Source organism: Penicillium canescens (genome assembly GCF_028828765.1).
Source record: "Penicillium canescens strain IBT 15451 chromosome Unknown utg000004l_segment0_segment0, whole genome shotgun sequence".
Lineage (NCBI taxonomy): Eukaryota > Fungi > Ascomycota > Eurotiomycetes > Eurotiales > Aspergillaceae > Penicillium > Penicillium canescens.
This window is the reverse complement of record NW_026703966.1, coordinates 540,729-559,475: the sequence shown is the minus strand read 5'-3', so window position 1 is coordinate 559,475 and position 18,747 is coordinate 540,729. Positions and strand designations below refer to the sequence as shown.

The following is an 18,747-nucleotide window of genomic DNA, read 5'->3' as shown; positions in this document are numbered from 1 at the left end:
TTGGTTCTGAGCTTCTGCAAAGAACTGAACCTTGACAAAGATACGACCCATTTCTAGATACTGGTGTTTGGTCCAATTCAAAAAACAAACAGCCAGTAACTAAAACAGCGTGGACTATATCTTCAGGCACAATGTATGTCGAGTGTTCCAACTCACCCAATACGTCCACGTCGTCTAGCCTGGGAAGCGCACAAGCAACAGGATGGTTTAGCCGATGAATGTCTTCTCGCATGTGATCGGGTATATAATTCAGCGCTTCGTAGAACCCTTGTTCTCCATCCATGGAAGGGGAGGACATGGCTGCTCTGAAGAGGCGAGGGACAGCCCCGTCTTTGAAGATATTACCAGTAAGGCAGTCGGCGTTTTCTTTCCTTGGAGTTGTGAATCCTGTACCTACCGAGATGAGAAGGTCATGTCGTCTCGCTGCCGGCCAGATAACGGCGGATTCCTTCAAGGCGATCGATACGGGGTTGTTTGCGCGTACACCGCCATCTTGTAGAGGACCAAACCCAGGGAGCGTTTTTGTTCTAAAGAACCTAGCCTATGATTAACGACGGTATCTCGTGTTCAATAAAATAACTCACCATGGTGCCGCGACACTACATCGAGCACTGCATATTGTCAGATGCCAATTCAAACAGTAAAGGAGAACAAAGAGAGCAGTGATGTAAATATGAACAATGAAAGACACCTTGTCATAACAGGACATGGGATCTTACGCTTCCCAAAGGAACGGGTCTTGGCTTTGATCCTGTGGCTTGAGGAACAGATATGCTCCTTCGTCGGGACGAGGGCCAACACCACGATAGTTTGCCATGACGCATGCTTTTCCGTCAGATGTTCGACTTGCAATGATAGCTATCCGGCTGCTCGCGCCAGAAGTTGAACCAAAATCAAACAGGCGGCGGTTTGAAGTCAATCCGTCTTTCAGCACGTTATCTAGGTTCTTCCCATCATATTGGCTATCTGCCAAGAAACCTAGAAAGCACCTCAGCCATTTCATGCATTTGGTGCTCGCTATTCCCTGAAGTGGATTGGACCTAGATTTGAAAACTTTCCGTGCAAATTCTGGAAATTTCTGAAAAATTTCCTCGGCCGTGGATTCATTGAAAACCATATCCATGCCGTTCAGCGCCCCTGAGATCCAACATATTAGCACATAGATGCCATCGTAAAACTCTATCAGAATGTGGGAATGAACAAGCAACACATACCAGCACTTGTACATGTGAAAAGATCCACTATCTGTGAGAGCAATATTTCTTTGCCCAGCCGTTTTTCCAGTGATCGTAGTAAGCCCAACTGAATAATACCTCGAATTCCACCGCCATCTAGGCTAAAGACAACAGGGGATTTGGTGGGAGGGAGCTGTCGAATCACTAGCTGGAAACTCGCACTGCATACAGGACAATGGCGAATATCAAAGTGGTATTCTGCGGTTTTACTTGGCAATCCGAATATAACCACACAGGTATCACAGATAGCATGATGACAGGGGAGCATGTGCTCGGGCGATCGACACAGACATAGAAAACAAGAATTTGTTGAGTAAAGGCCTTTCCATTTGTTATAGAATTCGTTTAACGCAGCTCTTCTGATGCTTGCAGAAGATCGAGTGGGGCTCATTTCACGACAAAACCGACCCATATGGGCTAAGACCATGTTGCAATGCTCCGTGGGATCGAGACCCGTATGTGTATTCCACGCTTTCTGACATTGATCCTTGTAAAGGTACTCGAAGATGTCTTCATGGCGGAAACCTTGACCACTCCGTTGTCAGCGATACCATGGAACCGAAAATGCGTACTTACAATGCATCCCAGGGGGGTACGCGTTCATGAACAATGCGGAGGCCACAAAGGCATGGGTATCTTCGGTAGCGCAACCCAAATCATTTGCATGACTTAGGAAGCGCACCAAGTGTTCCATGGTAACAAAGTTCATTTTGTGGCTTTCGCGGGCGACCTTGAGGCAATTCAAGGCCGAATTCTCTGGGCTCCCCATTTTAAGCTCAATTGTTCGGTTCCAGAGTGTACATAGTTGTAGGCTTGAGAACGATAATCCCTGCTCAATCAGCTCTGTGCGGGAAATCTGGACCTCATCGAGGACGACACGTCGCAAGGGCTCGAAAGCTGATTTGAGAGACAACATATGGCGATTTCGGAGATCAAGAATAGAAACCTGTAGCTGGATACTTGCATTTGGAAAATGCAAAAGCTCCTTTACCATCGTACCATGAGCCTCGGGCATTTCACTGCGTGTCAGAACAATGATAACGCGCGTGAAGGCAGGTACCGAACGAGAGCCAATTTTGACGTTTTGACGTGGAGTCTGGAGCATTTCGAGAACTTCTTGCATCTCTGATGGGGTATCTACGAAAAGGCATAGGACATGTGTGAATGCGAAGAGAACATTTGTGATCACTTGTCGCCGTGTGTGTGCCGCGGACCGGGACCCTTCTTGGTGAATATGATATCGCTGAGTCTTCTCCAGTGACCGATCTGATATATTTGCTTTGTGCTCTCCATGACCATTGAATAAATCGGTTTCTGCAAAAAGGACAGGGTTTTCTGTAATTGCGGTTTCCGTGCTGATATGTAGTTGGGCCAATCCAGTCTGTCCCCTCCGGGTAATATTGTTATGAGGAAACAACGCTTGAAGAGCTTTGATCCGGTTTCTATTACCTGAAAACCAGATTAAAGATGGATATTGGGTCTCGGGATGGCCCAACTCCTCCACTAGCCTTTCCAATCGTCCTGTGTCCACCAAACTCCAGCCGGTAGTTTCTGGTACGAGGTCAAGCCACGCTGCCATTTGGACGATTATCTTTAACGGTTTATGGTTCAAGTAATATCAGTAACCTTTTATGCCACAGTCTTTGTTATAGGTATCCACATACACATATCTACCATCCAATCTTTGATGCCCCCATTTAAAGAAATTTTACAAACGGCGGATTCGAGCATATTTTTTGCTTACTGTTTTATATCAAAAAGTGAGTCCCACAGTTTTCTCGTAGAATAGAAGTCTTGAGGCCTGAACAGCTATAGGCCCAAGGTGTGGCGCAACGAGACCACCAAAAGCCCCTTTTTTAATTATTGTCTCTGTCAGCACAAAATTAGCCTTTGTCCTGTTGGGCTAGTCTTTCTTTCTTTCCCATGCAGGTTCACTCGGTTGATGATGGTATGGCAAAGAACGAAAATGCTTAAAGAACAAACACGATGTCTCAATTCATCATCTAAGAAGCTTCGCCTGCTAATTTTAGCTGGCACCTACCGTTCATCTGAGGATCATGCAATAGGAGGCTCCGAATACATATTCTTTCCCTCTCCCCCTATAATTACTTCATTGTACCATACTTGCCATGTTTGACTGGGCGCGAGTTTTACTCCGGAGTTGGTTTCGACCAAGTCAGAACAAGTCAGCTAACAAGGTATTTGGCAAACGCTTTCAGGAAATATGCGGCAACTGTGGACGTGTTAATCAGGGCTCATTATACACTCAAATGCTTAGAGAAGAAGCGGAAATGGATTGGAAGTATAATCTCAGCGCTGGTACCGGTAACTGGGTGCTACTTGCCGGTTATCTAGTGGTCCCGGGCACTTTCACATCTTTGAAAAACTCAGACCAAGTTGAAGAAAAATTACAGGAAAACAACGCTGGGAGGGTTTTGCTGAAAACTATACAGAACCCTCCACTTCTGGTAATTGCCTGTATTTTCTTCATCTTTGGTGGGATTTTACTGGGCTGGCTCTCAGTTAAATTTAAACACAGTTACTCGTGGCTGATCAATAGAATTTTCATGTGAGTGATCCCTCGTGCATATTAGGGACAGATACTAAAGAAAATCTCAGGCCAGCTTGTATGAACGCCGCTGCTGGCTTACTGACCACTCTCGTGAATGTTCTAACATCGCAATTCGGTGACTGTTCTGTCATGGCTTTCATGACTTTTATTGTGACAGGGGTTACTTTTATGTTGTTCCTCGCACTGTTTGCCATATTTAAATTTTGGAAGTTGAGAAAGGTTATAAAAGAGGACGAACTTCAGCATCTGTCGAGCCTCCCAAAGCATCTTTTCGCCTACCTCAAAAGGATTTTTCTTTAAAGCCTCGTCAGAACTATGGGAATCTGCACGTGGTTTTGGGTATTCACCAGAGAATTTCTCAACAAGCAAGCTCCTCAACGAAAATTGTCAGTTCGTTGGTTCTTTAGTAGGGCTAGATTTACGATATAGTTTCCTGAGATTAAATTCACTGTAATAGTTCAGATAGTGATACCTTTGCAACTTTATTTAGGTCTTTGCGTAATCGAGCTCCTAATCCTTCTATCCATCTCTATCATGTCAAGGGGCTGAGTGCACTGGCCCTTCCAGCCACTGTTTACGTTGTGCCGGAAACATTTGATGAGTGTAAAGGTACACGTTCCAAGGCGTATTATTTCACCATATATCATCAAAGGGGGAGCACTATCATTGCACGCCAGAAGTAGCACATCGATGGGAAACATCTCGCGCTTCATGATCCTGGGACAAGGCTGGTAATCTCTGTACTTGCATGTGCAAGAACTTTAAGGAACTAGCATCAAGTATATAACATTCATTGTGTGCAGTGATTTAGGGAGCAAACACAAGGGACTCATGTTCTGGAAGACAATACAATGAACAAGGAGAAGCGGAGTTCCTTCTGTATTCCAACACTAGTAACCTGGCCTTTCCCTTTCTAAGTTTACAGGATGGATCGAAATCAGTTTCACCACTTTGATCCCATAGAATCTTTCCCGAATCCTAGCCTGAAACACGCTAATCTATTTTCGGCCTAGCTCAGTTTAAGGTATTGACGTATTGAAATATATTGTCACGCGATAAACAATACTATAAATTATTTGTAATACTTCTGTCAAGAATACTGGCACATGAGCTAGCTCGTTAACGACTCCGCTTGTCCTCGATCTCTTTGCAGCGATGTTCACTAAAGTGGTGCCCGCGAAGTCAATCTATGATGGGAAAGATCATTTCGGGAAGTACATATAAAGTTGGAATTGCTATGTAAACAAGCAATATTCAGGTGTCAAACTTATCTAGGTATTTATACCTAGGCGCTCATTTCCCACTTCACCAATGCTTCAGAATTGGCTAAAATTTCCGGATGGTTTAGCCCCAATGTTTGTTTCTGCTTGGCTAGGCAATTTCTTAGTAAATTGATGGCTTCCGCATCCTGACCTGAAGATTTCCAGGCAAAAGCGAGATTCGCCATACTGGTCAGCGTGGAGGGATGGTCCTCGCCAAGTTTCATCTTGCGAGTCTCCATCACCTGCACCTCGAGCTGCTCGGCCTCTTCCCACCGGCAATGGACAATACGAGATCGCATTTTGTTGTTGCTATGGCGAAACTAAAACGTGGTTTTCCAACCTAGCAACCACCTTTTTTTGAGGTTCGCAGCTTTGAGATGGCCCCCAAGCTCCCAGGAACTGCGAGATCACCAAGTCACGTGCATTTCCTATTACCTAGCATCCCCCAGACTTTTCACCCAAAATCATTTCACCTGCTCACTGAGCATAGGGGTGAGCAAGGGTGAGCAGATAGAGTCATCTCCCATCCCCCTCTGCCAAAGCTCTCCTCCACCAACGTCCAGACTTCTCTTGCAACATGGCGCCAAGACTCCCTCTCTCCAAGCTCGAAATGATCCAGCACATGATATTGAGCAAATCAATGGCTGCCTCGCAAATGGCTAAGGCTGCTGAATGTAGTAAGCGTTCCATTATCAACATAACATCAGCAACAACCTTCGCCGGTTCGGAAATGTCAGAGCTCCCCCAACTCGAGTAGGTCGACGACGGACCGTAACACCTCCGATGATAGAAGCACTATGCGATCGCCTCCTCGAAAGCCCGGGCTATATGTGGATGAGATGGCAATCTTTTTATGGGACGAGTTCCGTGTCCAGGTCTCAAATTCAAGCCTTAAACGGGCTCTTGCTTCGGTGGGTTGGTCGAAGAAGGTGGCTCGACAGAGAGCAATGGAACAGAATGCGGATCTACGGGATTTCTATATGCATAACCTGTCCGACTTTCAGTCGTATCACTTGGTCTACGTGGATAAGTCTGGGTGTGATAAACGAATTGGGTTTAGACGGACAGGCTGGTCTCCGTTAGGCACGGCACTATTGCAGGTAGCCAACTTCTATCGTGAACAGCGGTACCAGATATTGCCTACATACGCGAAGATGGGATCTTGCTGTTTCGTATATTTCAGGGCTCCACGGATGCTGCAGTCTTCGAGGACTTCATTGATCAGCTTCTTCGGCATTGTGGAAGATGGCCTGAGCCAAAGTCCGTTTTAGTCATAGGCAACGCATCCTTCCATCGTTCTGATCGTATCGAGGAAATGTGCACTGAAGCAGGAGTAAAGCTAGTGTATCTACCCCCTTATTCACCCGACTTAAGTCCTATCGAGGAGTTCTTCTCAGAATTGAAAGCATTCATTAGACGGAACTGGGACATTTCCGACATTCTGGGGTGGTCATTGGCACTCACGGCTAGTTAGTAGGTTTAGAGGCGCCATGGCGTTAGGTCTTACAGTGACACAATATATATACACTAACACTATATAAGAGAAAAGACCCCCAGGCCAAAAAGGTTCACGCAAAAAAAGCCTAATCTGTAGTTTCCATCATCGCAACCTGGTTTGGAATTGGGGTGTCCTGCATCCCATTGCCCGTGCAAATCATAAGTCACGAAGACGATGTAGTCAACAACCTTACTGATCTTCGCGATAGGGAAGCCCTTGAGGTACCAATACGAGCCAGGGGCAATTGAAGCGGATTCAGCTCCGAGAAGAATTTTCAAAGCAACGATGAAAGCGAGAAAGTTGGCTCCTTCACTCTTGTCGCCAGAGGGGATTCCAGGAATAACAGGTGCCTGGTTTGTGTTAGTAACCGATCATGCTGTTCGCACCAGAAAGAATGGCGTGGCTTTTACGTAAACTTGGGACTTGGGTAATCCCAGTCAATGTCGACACCGTCAAGGCCCTTTTCCTTCACAAAATTAGCAATATTAGTCGCAAGCTTCAGGCAATTAGCCGAGCTGGTCCCTTGGCTGAAGATCTTATATGTGGACGCTTGAGTAGAGAAGTCCCAACTGCCGAAGCCGATGATTCTCTTAGGACCAGAGAGTTACTTGAAGTTGCGGACCGGTGGCTAGTAGGATCTTCGAGACTGGGAACAAAGAGTTTATGTAGGAGCTAAACGTTATTTATAAACTTACCGTGCTTAGGACGTCGTTATTTCTTACGGTAAGCTTATACTCATATCTATATCTTATAGTTTTTTTCCTCCAATGAAGGCTAAATTTTAACGTTTAGGGTTACGTTTTCAGGATCCTTACTTTCGGCCCTTTTTCCGAGCGGTTTGGTCGTAAATAGCTAATACTATTAGGCATTACAATTTTATCTCTCTTTAGTTTTGTCACGGAGTCTCCAGGAATTGTGCATTGATCTCTCGCAACAATAGAGGATCGACAACATACAGATGTCGACACGTCAGCGTTGGCTCACCGCAACGCTGACCTTCATGTTAAATAGCCTCTCCCAGGAGAACCCACAGGTTCTCCAAGAATGAGTCTCTGTATTCTCTCCAAAAACTTCCGGAGCACCCTCATCTTACCTAGTTGACAGGCTCTATCCTGTAAACACTAGAACCCCTCATATCTTATAGATAACATTAGATAAGGAATGTCTTAGACTAGAGTAAGTAACAAAGATCTATTTGATTCAACTACTCTATACGTTAAGACCCCTCTGCACGGAAATAGAAACTATAGAGATACAAGTCCGCAAACTAGTAACACTATTACTCTAGGCCTTCTTACCACTTAACCTACTTTAACCCTTCTAACTCTATACTAGTCCGTTATCTATAGTGTCCTTTTCCTATTCTATCAAACTTACCTCGTCGCCTTCGGAGAGGACCGTAAATAGAATATAAGTCTAGAATATCTCCCTCTTTTAGCCATTATCTACGGTATTTTTGCTAGATCTATTAGCATTATTATCTATAACAAGGTTTATTTCCGCTACCACTATTATATACTAGATAGCTCCTTTACCCCTGAAGGCAGTATGCCCCGATAGTTATTAGGGTATAATAGTCCTAAGTAGTATATTCTAGTTTACTTAGACGGCCACTCCCGTCGTCTTATAGCTAAGTCCTATTTTTGCTAGTTTCCTAATTAGCTACGATATATATATACTTTTTATCTAGGGGTTTAACTATATTATTAATAACTATACGAGTATAGCTAATAGTGCAACAGGGGTTAACGGTTCGATAGGGAGTAGAGTTAGTGCTATCTTTCCTTTATTTGTATGCTAGATAGTCAAGGCATTCGGCGTCGCGCTTACCACAACTATCCTAGGTTCCGCCAGTGTAGTATTAGTCCCAATCCTAGTATGCTTTTGGTACTAAGGTGACCGAATACGTGCGTGGTCCTCGCAAAAGTTCCACCACATTTATAAGAGAGCTGAAAAGTTAGCTTCTAATCATTGATCTATGCTCATAAATTGTTTTTCTTATATTTCTGATAATGGTGTGTACTCGTAGACAGTAACAGGCCTAAGATTTGTATGATTTTGAGAAAAGAGAGGACCCGTGCACTCCAATTGTTCGTGGGGAATAACGATATACTAGTAAATGCATCTGCCAAAATACCATCCAGCATTCGTAATATGTGACAGAGGTCTACCTGGAACGCAGAGAAATTCCCTGGCCGCCCACATAACACATCTCGCTTTGGGCGTGGAGGTCATATTTTTATCCGGAAACACGCCCAAAGGCACCAGCTTCATGAGAATTGAGCCGATCCACTTTCTGATTCGATCTGGGCTTTTTGCTGGCGTGCCAGTTCTTTCTGAACACGTCGAGCGTATTTCACTCCAAACCCATGGTTGAATACCTCTCTGATGTCTTCCAGAGTCATGCCCCTAACCTCAGGGTACCAGAAATAGACAGCACTATAGAATTCGAAGTCTGCATTAGTATGCCCTCAAAACAAAGGTAGGAAGGAGTTCAGGCCTTACACCCAGCCAATAAAGCATAAGACAGCATAAAATCCAAAAGCACCCGAGGGTGTCGTATTTTCCATTTGGGTCAGAAACGTCGAAGCAACAACGATGTTGGTACCCCAGCAGGTGCAAGTCATCTACATAAAACCAACCTATTAGTAAAAGACAAGGTCATTTGGGAGGGCATAATGACGCACCATCATAGTTCCCAGGGCTCGAATCTCCATAGGGAAGAATTCGCTCGAAACCCAAGCCAGATTTCCAATTCCCAGAGAGTAGAAGATAACAAAAATGATCATCGAAGCCAGCACCAGGTAAGCAGGCCATCCGATATTGTTAGTTTCTAAGGAGAGGTTGTGGCGTACCGGGATCCAGTGGAAACCAATCGCAGCAACGGCAAGGAATACAGCCTGCGCTCTGTTAGTGGTGAAAAGGTTAATGCAGTTGAAGGCCAACGTACCATGCCCCACATTGTGGACAGAAGAATGAGTCGCCTTCCAAATCGATCAATCATCAGGAAATACACAAACGTGCAACCAAATCCTGTCCCAGCGATGATAGTGCCCACCGCAATGGGATCCTTGAACCCGACAATCCCAAACAGTGTGGAGGAATAGTACATCAGCGTGTTATAGCCTGTAAACTGCTGCATGCCCATCAGTCCGCAGGCTGCCACTAGGGCCCGGAAGTTGGAAGGGACGACATAGAGTTGCTTGAGCTGCTTCCAGAACCCACTCTCCCCGTTCAAAGCTCTTGATTCTTCCACGTGGATGGTCATGTGTTGAATCTTCTGCTGGACCTGCAGGTCTGTCCCATTGGGGAAAATTTTCGCCACCACCCGCGCTGCCTCCTCCGACTTGCCGTGATACATTAACTGTCGCGGCGACTCGGGGCAGAAGTGAAGGCAAACTGCCAAAACAAGGGCCGGCACAGCTCCCAGGCCAACCATGTATCGCCAGCCATGGGATACCTCCGCCAGCCCTGCGCCAACGCCGTAGGCTACTAACTGTCCGCCAGTGATAGACATGTTATCGAGGCCGATCATGCGGCCACGATATTTGGCAGGAGAGACCTCTGCGATGTACAACTGTGAATTGTCAATCTGAGCGGCGGGGTTAGGAGGAATTCGTGTACGTTACTTACGGGAATAATCATGGCTGCTGAGCCCACTCCGATGCCAATGACAAACCGCCCGACCGCCATCTGCGCCAGGCTGAAGGCACATGCTTGTAGAACGGCTCCGATGACGAACACAATGCAGCCCAGGAAAATACCTATCTTTCTGCCGTACTTGTCGGCCGAACAGCCCGCGGCGAGGGCCCCGAAAAAGGCTCCGCCCGAGGTCAGGGAGGTGATGAGTTCTTTCTCGTTGGAGCTGAGCGCATGGCCGAGGTCTTCGTTAAGGACTACAAGAACAGCAGATATGATACCAGTGTCGTAGCCTGTCAAATTGAGCAGGAGAAGAATGAGTTTACTTGCCGTATTTCTGGAACAGTGAAAAATCGACCTAAGACATACCGAATAAGAAACCGCCCACGCCCACTGCGATAGAAACTAGCCAGATGTAGTATCCAGACTTGGTCTGTTCGATAGAGTCTAGCGATAGTGTCTGAATGTCGACTTTGGATGTATCCTCGACATGCAAGGCGTCTGTTTTGGTCTTCATGTCTTCTGTCAGGCTTGATCCGAGATTGGAATCCATTAGGTCGAGCATGAGCACTAGTAATGTCCTTGGTGTCGTTGAGAGGAATGAAAAAAGAGAGAAGGCCGCGGAGAAGGAGCAGTATTTCAATGGGAATGGGAAGCCATTCCAAATACATCAGGATGTCCTCGATACGGGCCATAATCAAACCCCACGGCGTCGGCCGTGTGAGGCATCATCATAGAGTTCCGTGTATCATTAGGTGCTAATTGGCGTCCCCAGATCCCGTTAGCTTTCGTTGGCGTTAGGGCGAATGTGGATTGCGGGGAAATTCGGGGTAGTCGGGGAAAATTGCCGGTTGTGCTGAGGCAGGCAGAAATCCCCGCTCGCTATTCTGCGGCCGCCACCGCGTGAAAGATGCCCACACACTTTATCAAGGGCAGAAATCCCCGTCGACATGGCCCCGTGCATATCTACCTATTTTGGACCCTTTCACTCGATCGAGCGACTGCTTCGACCCTGCTTGACGTTGTGATATCGGGCGTTGATGTGTAATGCACTGCTGCAAGCAAGATGCCCACCCTTAGCGTGGCTCCATGGTGAGGCAATTTATCATCCTCTGTGATGCTTCAATGACGGCTGTATGTTCAAAGATCCCGGTCGCTGATTTTTCTCTTAATAGCCAAACTTGTCGAAGTATGTATTTTCCCTGCACTGATTGAACACTGGCACGGTGCTAACCCCAAATCTACAGAGCGGCATTTGAAATGTGAGCAACTGAGACCTCAAAGCACATAGAATCCCTCCGAAACTCAATTCTACCATACCCGATTTCCGGGCGGAGATCACTCACCCGCAAGCATAGGTGATGGCGTAAAGCCAGTTTGCTCGCGGTGTCGCCGCCTCAACAAGAATTGCGCGTTTCCAGGACCCGTGATCCGCAACGGACTCAGTGGCCGACGGGGACTGAAGTTCGCCCATGATCAGCCCTGGCTGAGCATCTCGAGAACCGGTGCGCTGATTCTCGTCTCTAAGCTTGGATTTCATTTGCTAATCCATAACTCCAGGATTAAAATTCATCGACGAATCCTCGGATATAGCACATTCCTATGGTCACTATAAGTCACTTGCTGCTTCGCAATCCTCTCCACCCCAGATCGAAGGTTATTTCTCACCGGCCTCGTCCTCATCATGCAGCCCCGATTCAGCACCGATGCAAACGACCTATAGTCAACACCAGGCATTAACATCACCAGTGACAGAGACACCAAATACCAGAGTTGAGCTAGATAGTAACCCAAACACAGAATATGACGGTTCCTTGAGACAGGATGATGAACAACCTGTACGTCTTCGGTACGAGAGCGACATCTCCAAGTCATGGTACTTCCCACGGCGGACAGCGTCACTTCGGAAGCACCGCGCAACACGCGCTGTTAGCACTGGCAGCTTTGAACCATATACTCTATCGGATCATCACCTCTCAAATGGCCCACATCCAACATCTCCAGAGTCCACAACCTTCTGGCCCGATAGGAATATCCAGGAGGCTTACTTGATGCGTTATTTCGTTGAAGAACTTGCACAATGGGTAAGGACCCAACGATTGACTAAGCAGCCAAAACAACCTTCAAACTAGCACTTATCCGTAGAAGCTGACAATTGTCTCACACAGTTTGATTCTTGTGACCTGGCCAGACATTTTGCTCTTGTAGCTCCTTACCGCGCACCCAGTTGTCCAGCACTCCTCTACGCGATATTTTCGGTATCTGCAAGACATCTCAGTAGGTGCCGAAGTGCTGGCAACAACGACAATGCCTCAAGAAAAAAGGCCAGACCTGTCATCGGAGATGAGGTCGCACTAGAATATCAAAATTTGTGCATTTCGCATTTGGTGTCACTAGCGGGAGACGCAACGGAAGTTCAAGACGAGAACTTGCTGGCAGCTGCTGTCATACTTCGATTCTACGAGGAACTGGATGGTAAGCAACGTTATAACTTCCCCTGGCATGCTTTTAATAAAGCGAGATACAGCACCGCTTATTGGAGTCGATGATGAGACATACTTACGCGGCACACAAGTGTTCCTTGAAGCACAATCTGAGATGGCGGTCAAAGGCCATGGCCTTCAAACCGCTGCATTTTGGGTGGGATTCCGCCAGGAGTTTCATACTGCGTTCATAAAACAGCGGGCCTTCCGTTTCGACCTCACCTGCTGTAATTATTCACCATACAGAACACTCGGACCTGCAGATGACTTTACATGGGCCAATCGAGTGGTTCTGCATTGTGCAGAGACATTACTGTATTGCTACGGAGATGAAGCTCACGATCTGGATCGATATGGCCAGCTTTGGGAATATAGCCAAAACTGGTACGCGTACAAACCGCAGACCTTTAATCCTATCTATTTAAAAGCGCCAAACCGATCACAAAAGGAGATCTTTCCTCAGATATGGTATCTCGGTGACTGCCAAGGTATGATGCCGATATTAGCGACGGAGTACTACCACTAGCACAGCTCTAACCGTCATTTCAGTGACGGCGGTCCAGCACTGGCACCTTGCGCGGATTCTCCTCGCAGCCTTTGATCCAAAGATGCCTCGCATAGGTCCCAACCAGAAACGAGCGGCCGCCAATAGAGAAGTGAGACACGCTTCAGGAAGTATAAATTATTACTTATCAGTTACTCAGGCCGAAATAAAGACCAATTTATTCCGTCTATGTGGTATTGCATTGTCGAACAAGACGGCCCCAGGGCTAATCACTGCATGTATGGGTGTCTCGATGTGTAAGTATCCTACATGGGTTTTAATACACAGAAAGTGTTTTGCTAACCCGTAATGGCAGGCGGAGATCGATTTACAGAGAGACTGGAGCGAGAAGCTCTGCTGGATATCTTGATCAAAACGGAGGAAATTCATGCTCTTTCTACAGGAAAGGCACAAAGAGAACTTAGAGAAGCTTGGAATTAAGTCATACCAATGATTATATTTTCTATCTCTAACTACCAGCGTTATTTGAAGCGGCCCTGAGGGTAGCTACCGCACGGTTTGGCACGTAGCACGTCTCGTCACCCTTCCTCTTCACTCCCATTCCAGTCAGCAGCCTGACTCCGAGGAACTAATGTAGGAAGCCGGTACTTGGGATACGATTTTGAAGCTGTTTTAGAGGTATCGGGAGTATTGTAAAGCACTCTACCCCTGCTGTTATGAAGACGAGTGGCAACGGGACTAGGTTGACAACTTTCTAAGCCCACGCTTGCGAGAATCTCTGGTTTTCGCAGAGTACACAATGTCGATGGGCTCGGTGTAAATAACTTCCATTTGAAATGGATGGTGCACGCTGATATGAAAATTGAGCATGTTTTGCAGGAACTACAGAGCAACGGAAGGAGTCAGGTATCAATCGCTCGGGGTCCGCGGATTCTCAAAAGGTCAAGCTTGAAAAACGGAGACATCCTGACATGCCACATTAAGTAATTGGTGTACTGATCAATGACCGTTTACCCAGATCACAGGACACAGATATGGTGAAGTTGCACGTTCAACATGAAAGGAAGGCACGTTTATCTACGGCCTGCGTAACTTGGTCGACCGGCGAAACATTTCTCACACACTTAACCCATTGGCCGATATCTCTCACGAATTGGCGTGCAATACCCACACAATCCCGCTGTCGATAAAGAATGACGGATCTTGGTCCTCATGAATCACTTTAAGATCAAGACCACTGGCTAACGCCACATTGCATGCTTGCCGAAACTGAGCTTTCAAATTTTCGTCCCCAACATTCGATTCATGCCATGCGCTTTATCTCTTAGTCCAGGAAGATTGAGATCTTCCATGACTTGGTCATCGGGTGGCAGAAGCATTGCTGAGGCTGCGGTTGCGTTGATCGCCTCTCGTTGCGGGGAGTATTGCATTCCATTGAAGTTGATATTGATAGGTTGACTGCTTCCTGGGGTGCCTACCCTCTTGTTGTTCTTAGATTGTTGGCTCTCTAGCCTGTGCTGCTCTTCCATATATAGTTCTTCACGGAAATTATCCGGCACGTCTTCATGAGATTGCAAGGTGCCACCTTTTTCCATAAAGGCGATTAGACGCTTTAAATGATGGCTCCTCAGTCTATAGTGCTTTTTCCCGTGCGGGTCTTTCCAGCAATGTGGGCCGAGATGGCATGAGGAGGATGGGCAACGCATCAGGTTGTAAACACCCCGCCAAATCGATTCTTGCCCGGACACGTTCTCTTCGGCATCCAGTTGAGCGTCTCGCTCGTTGAGCATTCGTTTAGTGACCGATGACCTTCCTCTTTTCTCGACCCTACCGGCGGTAGTTTTGGAGAGACGGTCGTCCTCAACATATTTAAAGGTAATACTTAACCTCAGTTTCTTGCCTTGACGAAATGGTTCGCCCCACTTCAGCAGCTGCTTTTCAATGGCAGTCCAATCGATGTCGAGATGGTCAAACCGTTTCATCAGGTCGTGCTGGGGGCGATCATTTACCGACACAGCGATCGAGGTGTCGTCCAATCTTACCCTTCCTTTACGGGGAATCTTCCCTTCTGACAACCTCTCAAGCTTACCCTTCAGGGTCATCGGCCAGTAAGCACTTGGAGTCAGGGCTATATCCTCTTCAGTGTCTCGTGAGAGCACTTTCTTATTCACCGTAACTTTCCACTCTATCGTATACTGAATGCAGCTTGCTGGAAGATCGTCACTTAGCATACCATCGTCCCATTCAGATAGCTGGAGCAGTCTAGGTCTTTCGGACTGGTGTTGGGACAGGTCTTCCATATCGTGCTCGGAGTGATGGTCGGGGAAGGGCTAAACCCGCAGCTTGACGCTTGTGTGCGACCGTAGTATCCTAGAGTGGGGGGCATATTGCGAATCTTGATCTCCGAGTACGAGGTCTTGCGGTTCAAAATCACTGTCATCGGGATACGAATTAGCAGTCATCGTCCTCATTTGAGGGCTCTGGAGGATCCAACGTCAGCATGATCACGACCAGTCACTTCAGTAGATGCTAGCCCGTATGAGAAGGCCAAGCCTGCTACATGATGCAAGGAAACATTACCCACTAGTATTGTCTCTATACAACTGGCTCATTCGAAGTGGTCACTCTAGATGGCAAGAGGTTGACGGAGGGGGATTCAGATTCCTGCCACGTCTCCAGACGAGAAGAGCAGACACCCATCTCTTTGGCATGTTTGCAGGATCAACGTTCTAGAAACCCGAGAGGTCGTACAGTTCTAATACAGGAGCTATTTTTATGCTGTTATTTACAGCTGAATTGGATTACTGCCAAGACAGGGGTTCAGGGGAAGAGTAACTGTAATAGGCATAACGTGTTTCGGAGGAGGGTTCGAGAAAGAATCCCTGTGTGCAAGGGGTGAAACTAATTTCGATCCTCCCTGTATCTCCAATTTCCTGTGATATAAGGCCGACAGGAATTTATACCGCTAACTCTTGAAATGGCTCGTTGGTCTTCGAGGCTAGGTTACCCTTAGGCTGGTGTGAGAATAGAATCGAGAATCAAAAGTAGCGCACAGAATGTAGCAGCAGTTTTAGACAATGAGTAGAAAAGTATCATTTCATACTTTACATACATCTTTAGAACCCTTCCATCCCGGCCTTCAAGCCACTCGCTGCTCGTTTACGGAGTCACATCTTATGCATTGTATAAGATGTTCCAAATTTCGCTACGCCGCTCGGGGAAACTAACAGCAGGGGGCTTTGGAATCACCAAGCTAGGCGAAGCAACAGGTACGTAATCTGCCGGAGTCCTGTGAACCGCAGGTTGTGGACGAGCCCTCTGTAATGGTCAGTTATTACCTAGTTCCTTCCACCTAGCCACGTATCTTACTATGTCTTCCGAGGTCGGGGCAGGAACATTAGGGTGAGAATGGTACGTATAGATTCTTCTGTTTGGCATTTCCATAATCAACCAACTTCGAATGCCGTATAGACTCCAAAAGTCATTGTGACGTCGAAGAAGATTGTTTCGACGCTTTCGCAGTTGTTCTTGTTTAACTCGGCTCATAACTGGTGCCATTTGTATAATTCTCAGGATTGACATAAGCGATTGGCCGGTCAGAATATGCTCTACTAACCTGGAAGATATTGGGGACCGAGGGCTTTCAAGGGAAGTTGCAGGATGTAATAAGGGGTGCTCTATGCTGCAAAGAAGGGCAGATTGCAACCCACAATACATCAAAAAAACAGACCTCACATTCTAACGGCTGGCTGTACGTCTGAAGGTGCGCAGGCTTAGCATTGGGGGGCCATTTCGTCTAAAAACCCTTTTACTCATGACCTATTAAATCCCAAATTTTTTTTTTCATCTATGCGCCAAACACCTGGCACATGAACTTATTTTCGTATCTCCAGTTGAGGGCAGCCATATGGAACTGAAACTGAAAGTCATGGATAGATAAGCCTGGCCCATGATGCTTCTGCTTTACAATGCAGAGCTAATTTTGTTTTCTAGTGTCATTTGCAACTCTGAGTCGGCCTTAGACGGTCATTCTCGATGCACTATCCGGCGACCCACACGCACTGAATAACTCGTCCCTGGCTCAGCCGCCAAGATTCTACCGTAGTTATTCTACTAAGCAAGCCGCTTCAAGCTGAGGGCTGCAGTTTTATGGCATCTGTAGTATGTCGTCACATAGTGTAGTGAATATCAAGTTTTCCCGTCCAACAGTCAAAGAGTAGAATTCAGTTATACGAGGTGCAGTAAGTCATAAGACCATACTAATGCATTTTGTCTTACTCATTACTTTTAATGTGGCTTCCTCAATATTTCATACCCGTTAAACCCTTGGCGGTAGTGCCAAAGATTTGTTAGTGTGTATTGCTTGAGCCGATTTGAGAGTGACTGAATCCCTCTATTAAACATTATAGCGGCAAATAGGATCGACGCTTACTATCAAATAAGACCTATTAGGCTCGATCTACATGACCTATAGTTAAAAGATGCTTACTGGATTTTCTATGACTGTCCGTACCCTGCTTCCAGAATCCTAATTATCGAAGCTACTGTACTCATATTTGCCGGAGTTATTAATTTAAATTAATTTGACGTTTCTTAAGTCTTAATCACAACGCCAGCCACGAAGGAAAATCTCAAAATCTACGGACATATCTAGTCAATGAGTGATGAACATGTTTTCCTCCTCCCGAGGATCTAAAGTGCCCATGTAGCCTAGACTTGGAACCTGGAAGTTATTAACCTCAGTACACCAAGTTTCGCCTGCTTACTAATTACCTGGCTCTCGATGTTGAGGCTGAATTTTCATATTGGTCATGCCGTAGCGGTCGTCGTTGGATTCCTCCTAGGTGGTTTTTAGTGTTTTCGTTCGAAAAAGTGATGGAAAAGCTCTTTACCGTATTTAGCATATTCTTTTCCCGCGGTTCGAAAGGAGAGCGTGGAACTACTAGGCACGAACCCTGTAATATATTCAGAACACTTGGTTGGAATGCTCAATGGAAGACCAACTATTCCAGTGGTAAAGGCAAGGGCAATAGAAATCACTATCTTAGCAAGCATGGCATATTATGCAGTTGGTGTGCGGGGGATTGATCTTCTGGTCAATATGTCTCCGAGCGCAATGAAATATGGATTTTTGCTGCAAGTACCAGATCATACCAATAGGATACGAAACTTTAAGCGAGAGAATTGAGCCTGCGGTATTTAAATAAACGACATATGTACCAGTTCATCATTATATCGCCAATCTCACTTTTCTTTCCAACCCATCAATAATCGACTGATATTTTAGATCTCGCGACGAAAAATCAAAGAACTAAGTGACCATCTTTTAGAGAAAGCATCTTGAACCTCCTCATTAAAGCTGACCTCAATTACCAAATATCTATTCGACGATCCTCCCGTCCACTAATCGATGAAAGTAGGCTTGCCCTCAGAATATATATTGGGTTTTGGCATTAAACTACATTAATATATAGATCAAGGCCATAGTGACAACAGCTTTTGTTTTCCAAGGATATTATAAATCGGTATATTTCTATCAACCGAGCAGCACAA

General features: G+C 46.2%; 3 protein-coding genes across 3 annotated transcripts; 1 reads left to right on the top strand and 2 right to left on the bottom strand.

Annotated features, from left to right (window-relative positions):
• Positions 1-1,776: 1,776 nt before the first annotated feature.
• Positions 1,777-2,814, bottom strand: N7446_005585 (uncharacterized protein; the record flags this gene model as incomplete). The annotated part of the gene is made up of 1 exon (XM_058514333.1): positions 1,777-2,814. The coding sequence occupies one exon, from the start codon at positions 2,812-2,814 to the stop codon at positions 1,777-1,779; it is 1,038 nt and encodes a 345-aa protein (XP_058371511.1).
• Positions 2,815-8,837: 6,023 nt separating this feature from the next.
• N7446_005584 (general substrate transporter) lies at positions 8,838-10,723 on the bottom strand (the record flags this gene model as incomplete). The annotated part of the gene is made up of 6 exons (XM_058514332.1): positions 8,838-9,006; positions 9,073-9,194; positions 9,255-9,467; positions 9,518-10,144; positions 10,201-10,499; positions 10,576-10,723. 6 exons carry the CDS (start codon positions 10,721-10,723, stop codon positions 8,838-8,840), a joined length of 1,578 nt encoding a protein of 525 aa, XP_058371510.1.
• A 1,189-nt stretch (positions 10,724-11,912) lies between these two features.
• On the top strand, positions 11,913-13,674 carry N7446_005583 (uncharacterized protein; the record flags this gene model as incomplete). The annotated part of the gene is made up of 7 exons (XM_058514331.1): positions 11,913-12,290; positions 12,375-12,483; positions 12,604-12,681; positions 12,734-13,177; positions 13,239-13,345; positions 13,394-13,490; positions 13,550-13,674. The coding sequence occupies 7 exons, from the start codon at positions 11,913-11,915 to the stop codon at positions 13,672-13,674; spliced, it is 1,338 nt and encodes a 445-aa protein (XP_058371509.1).
• Positions 13,675-18,747: the final 5,073 nt, after the last annotated feature.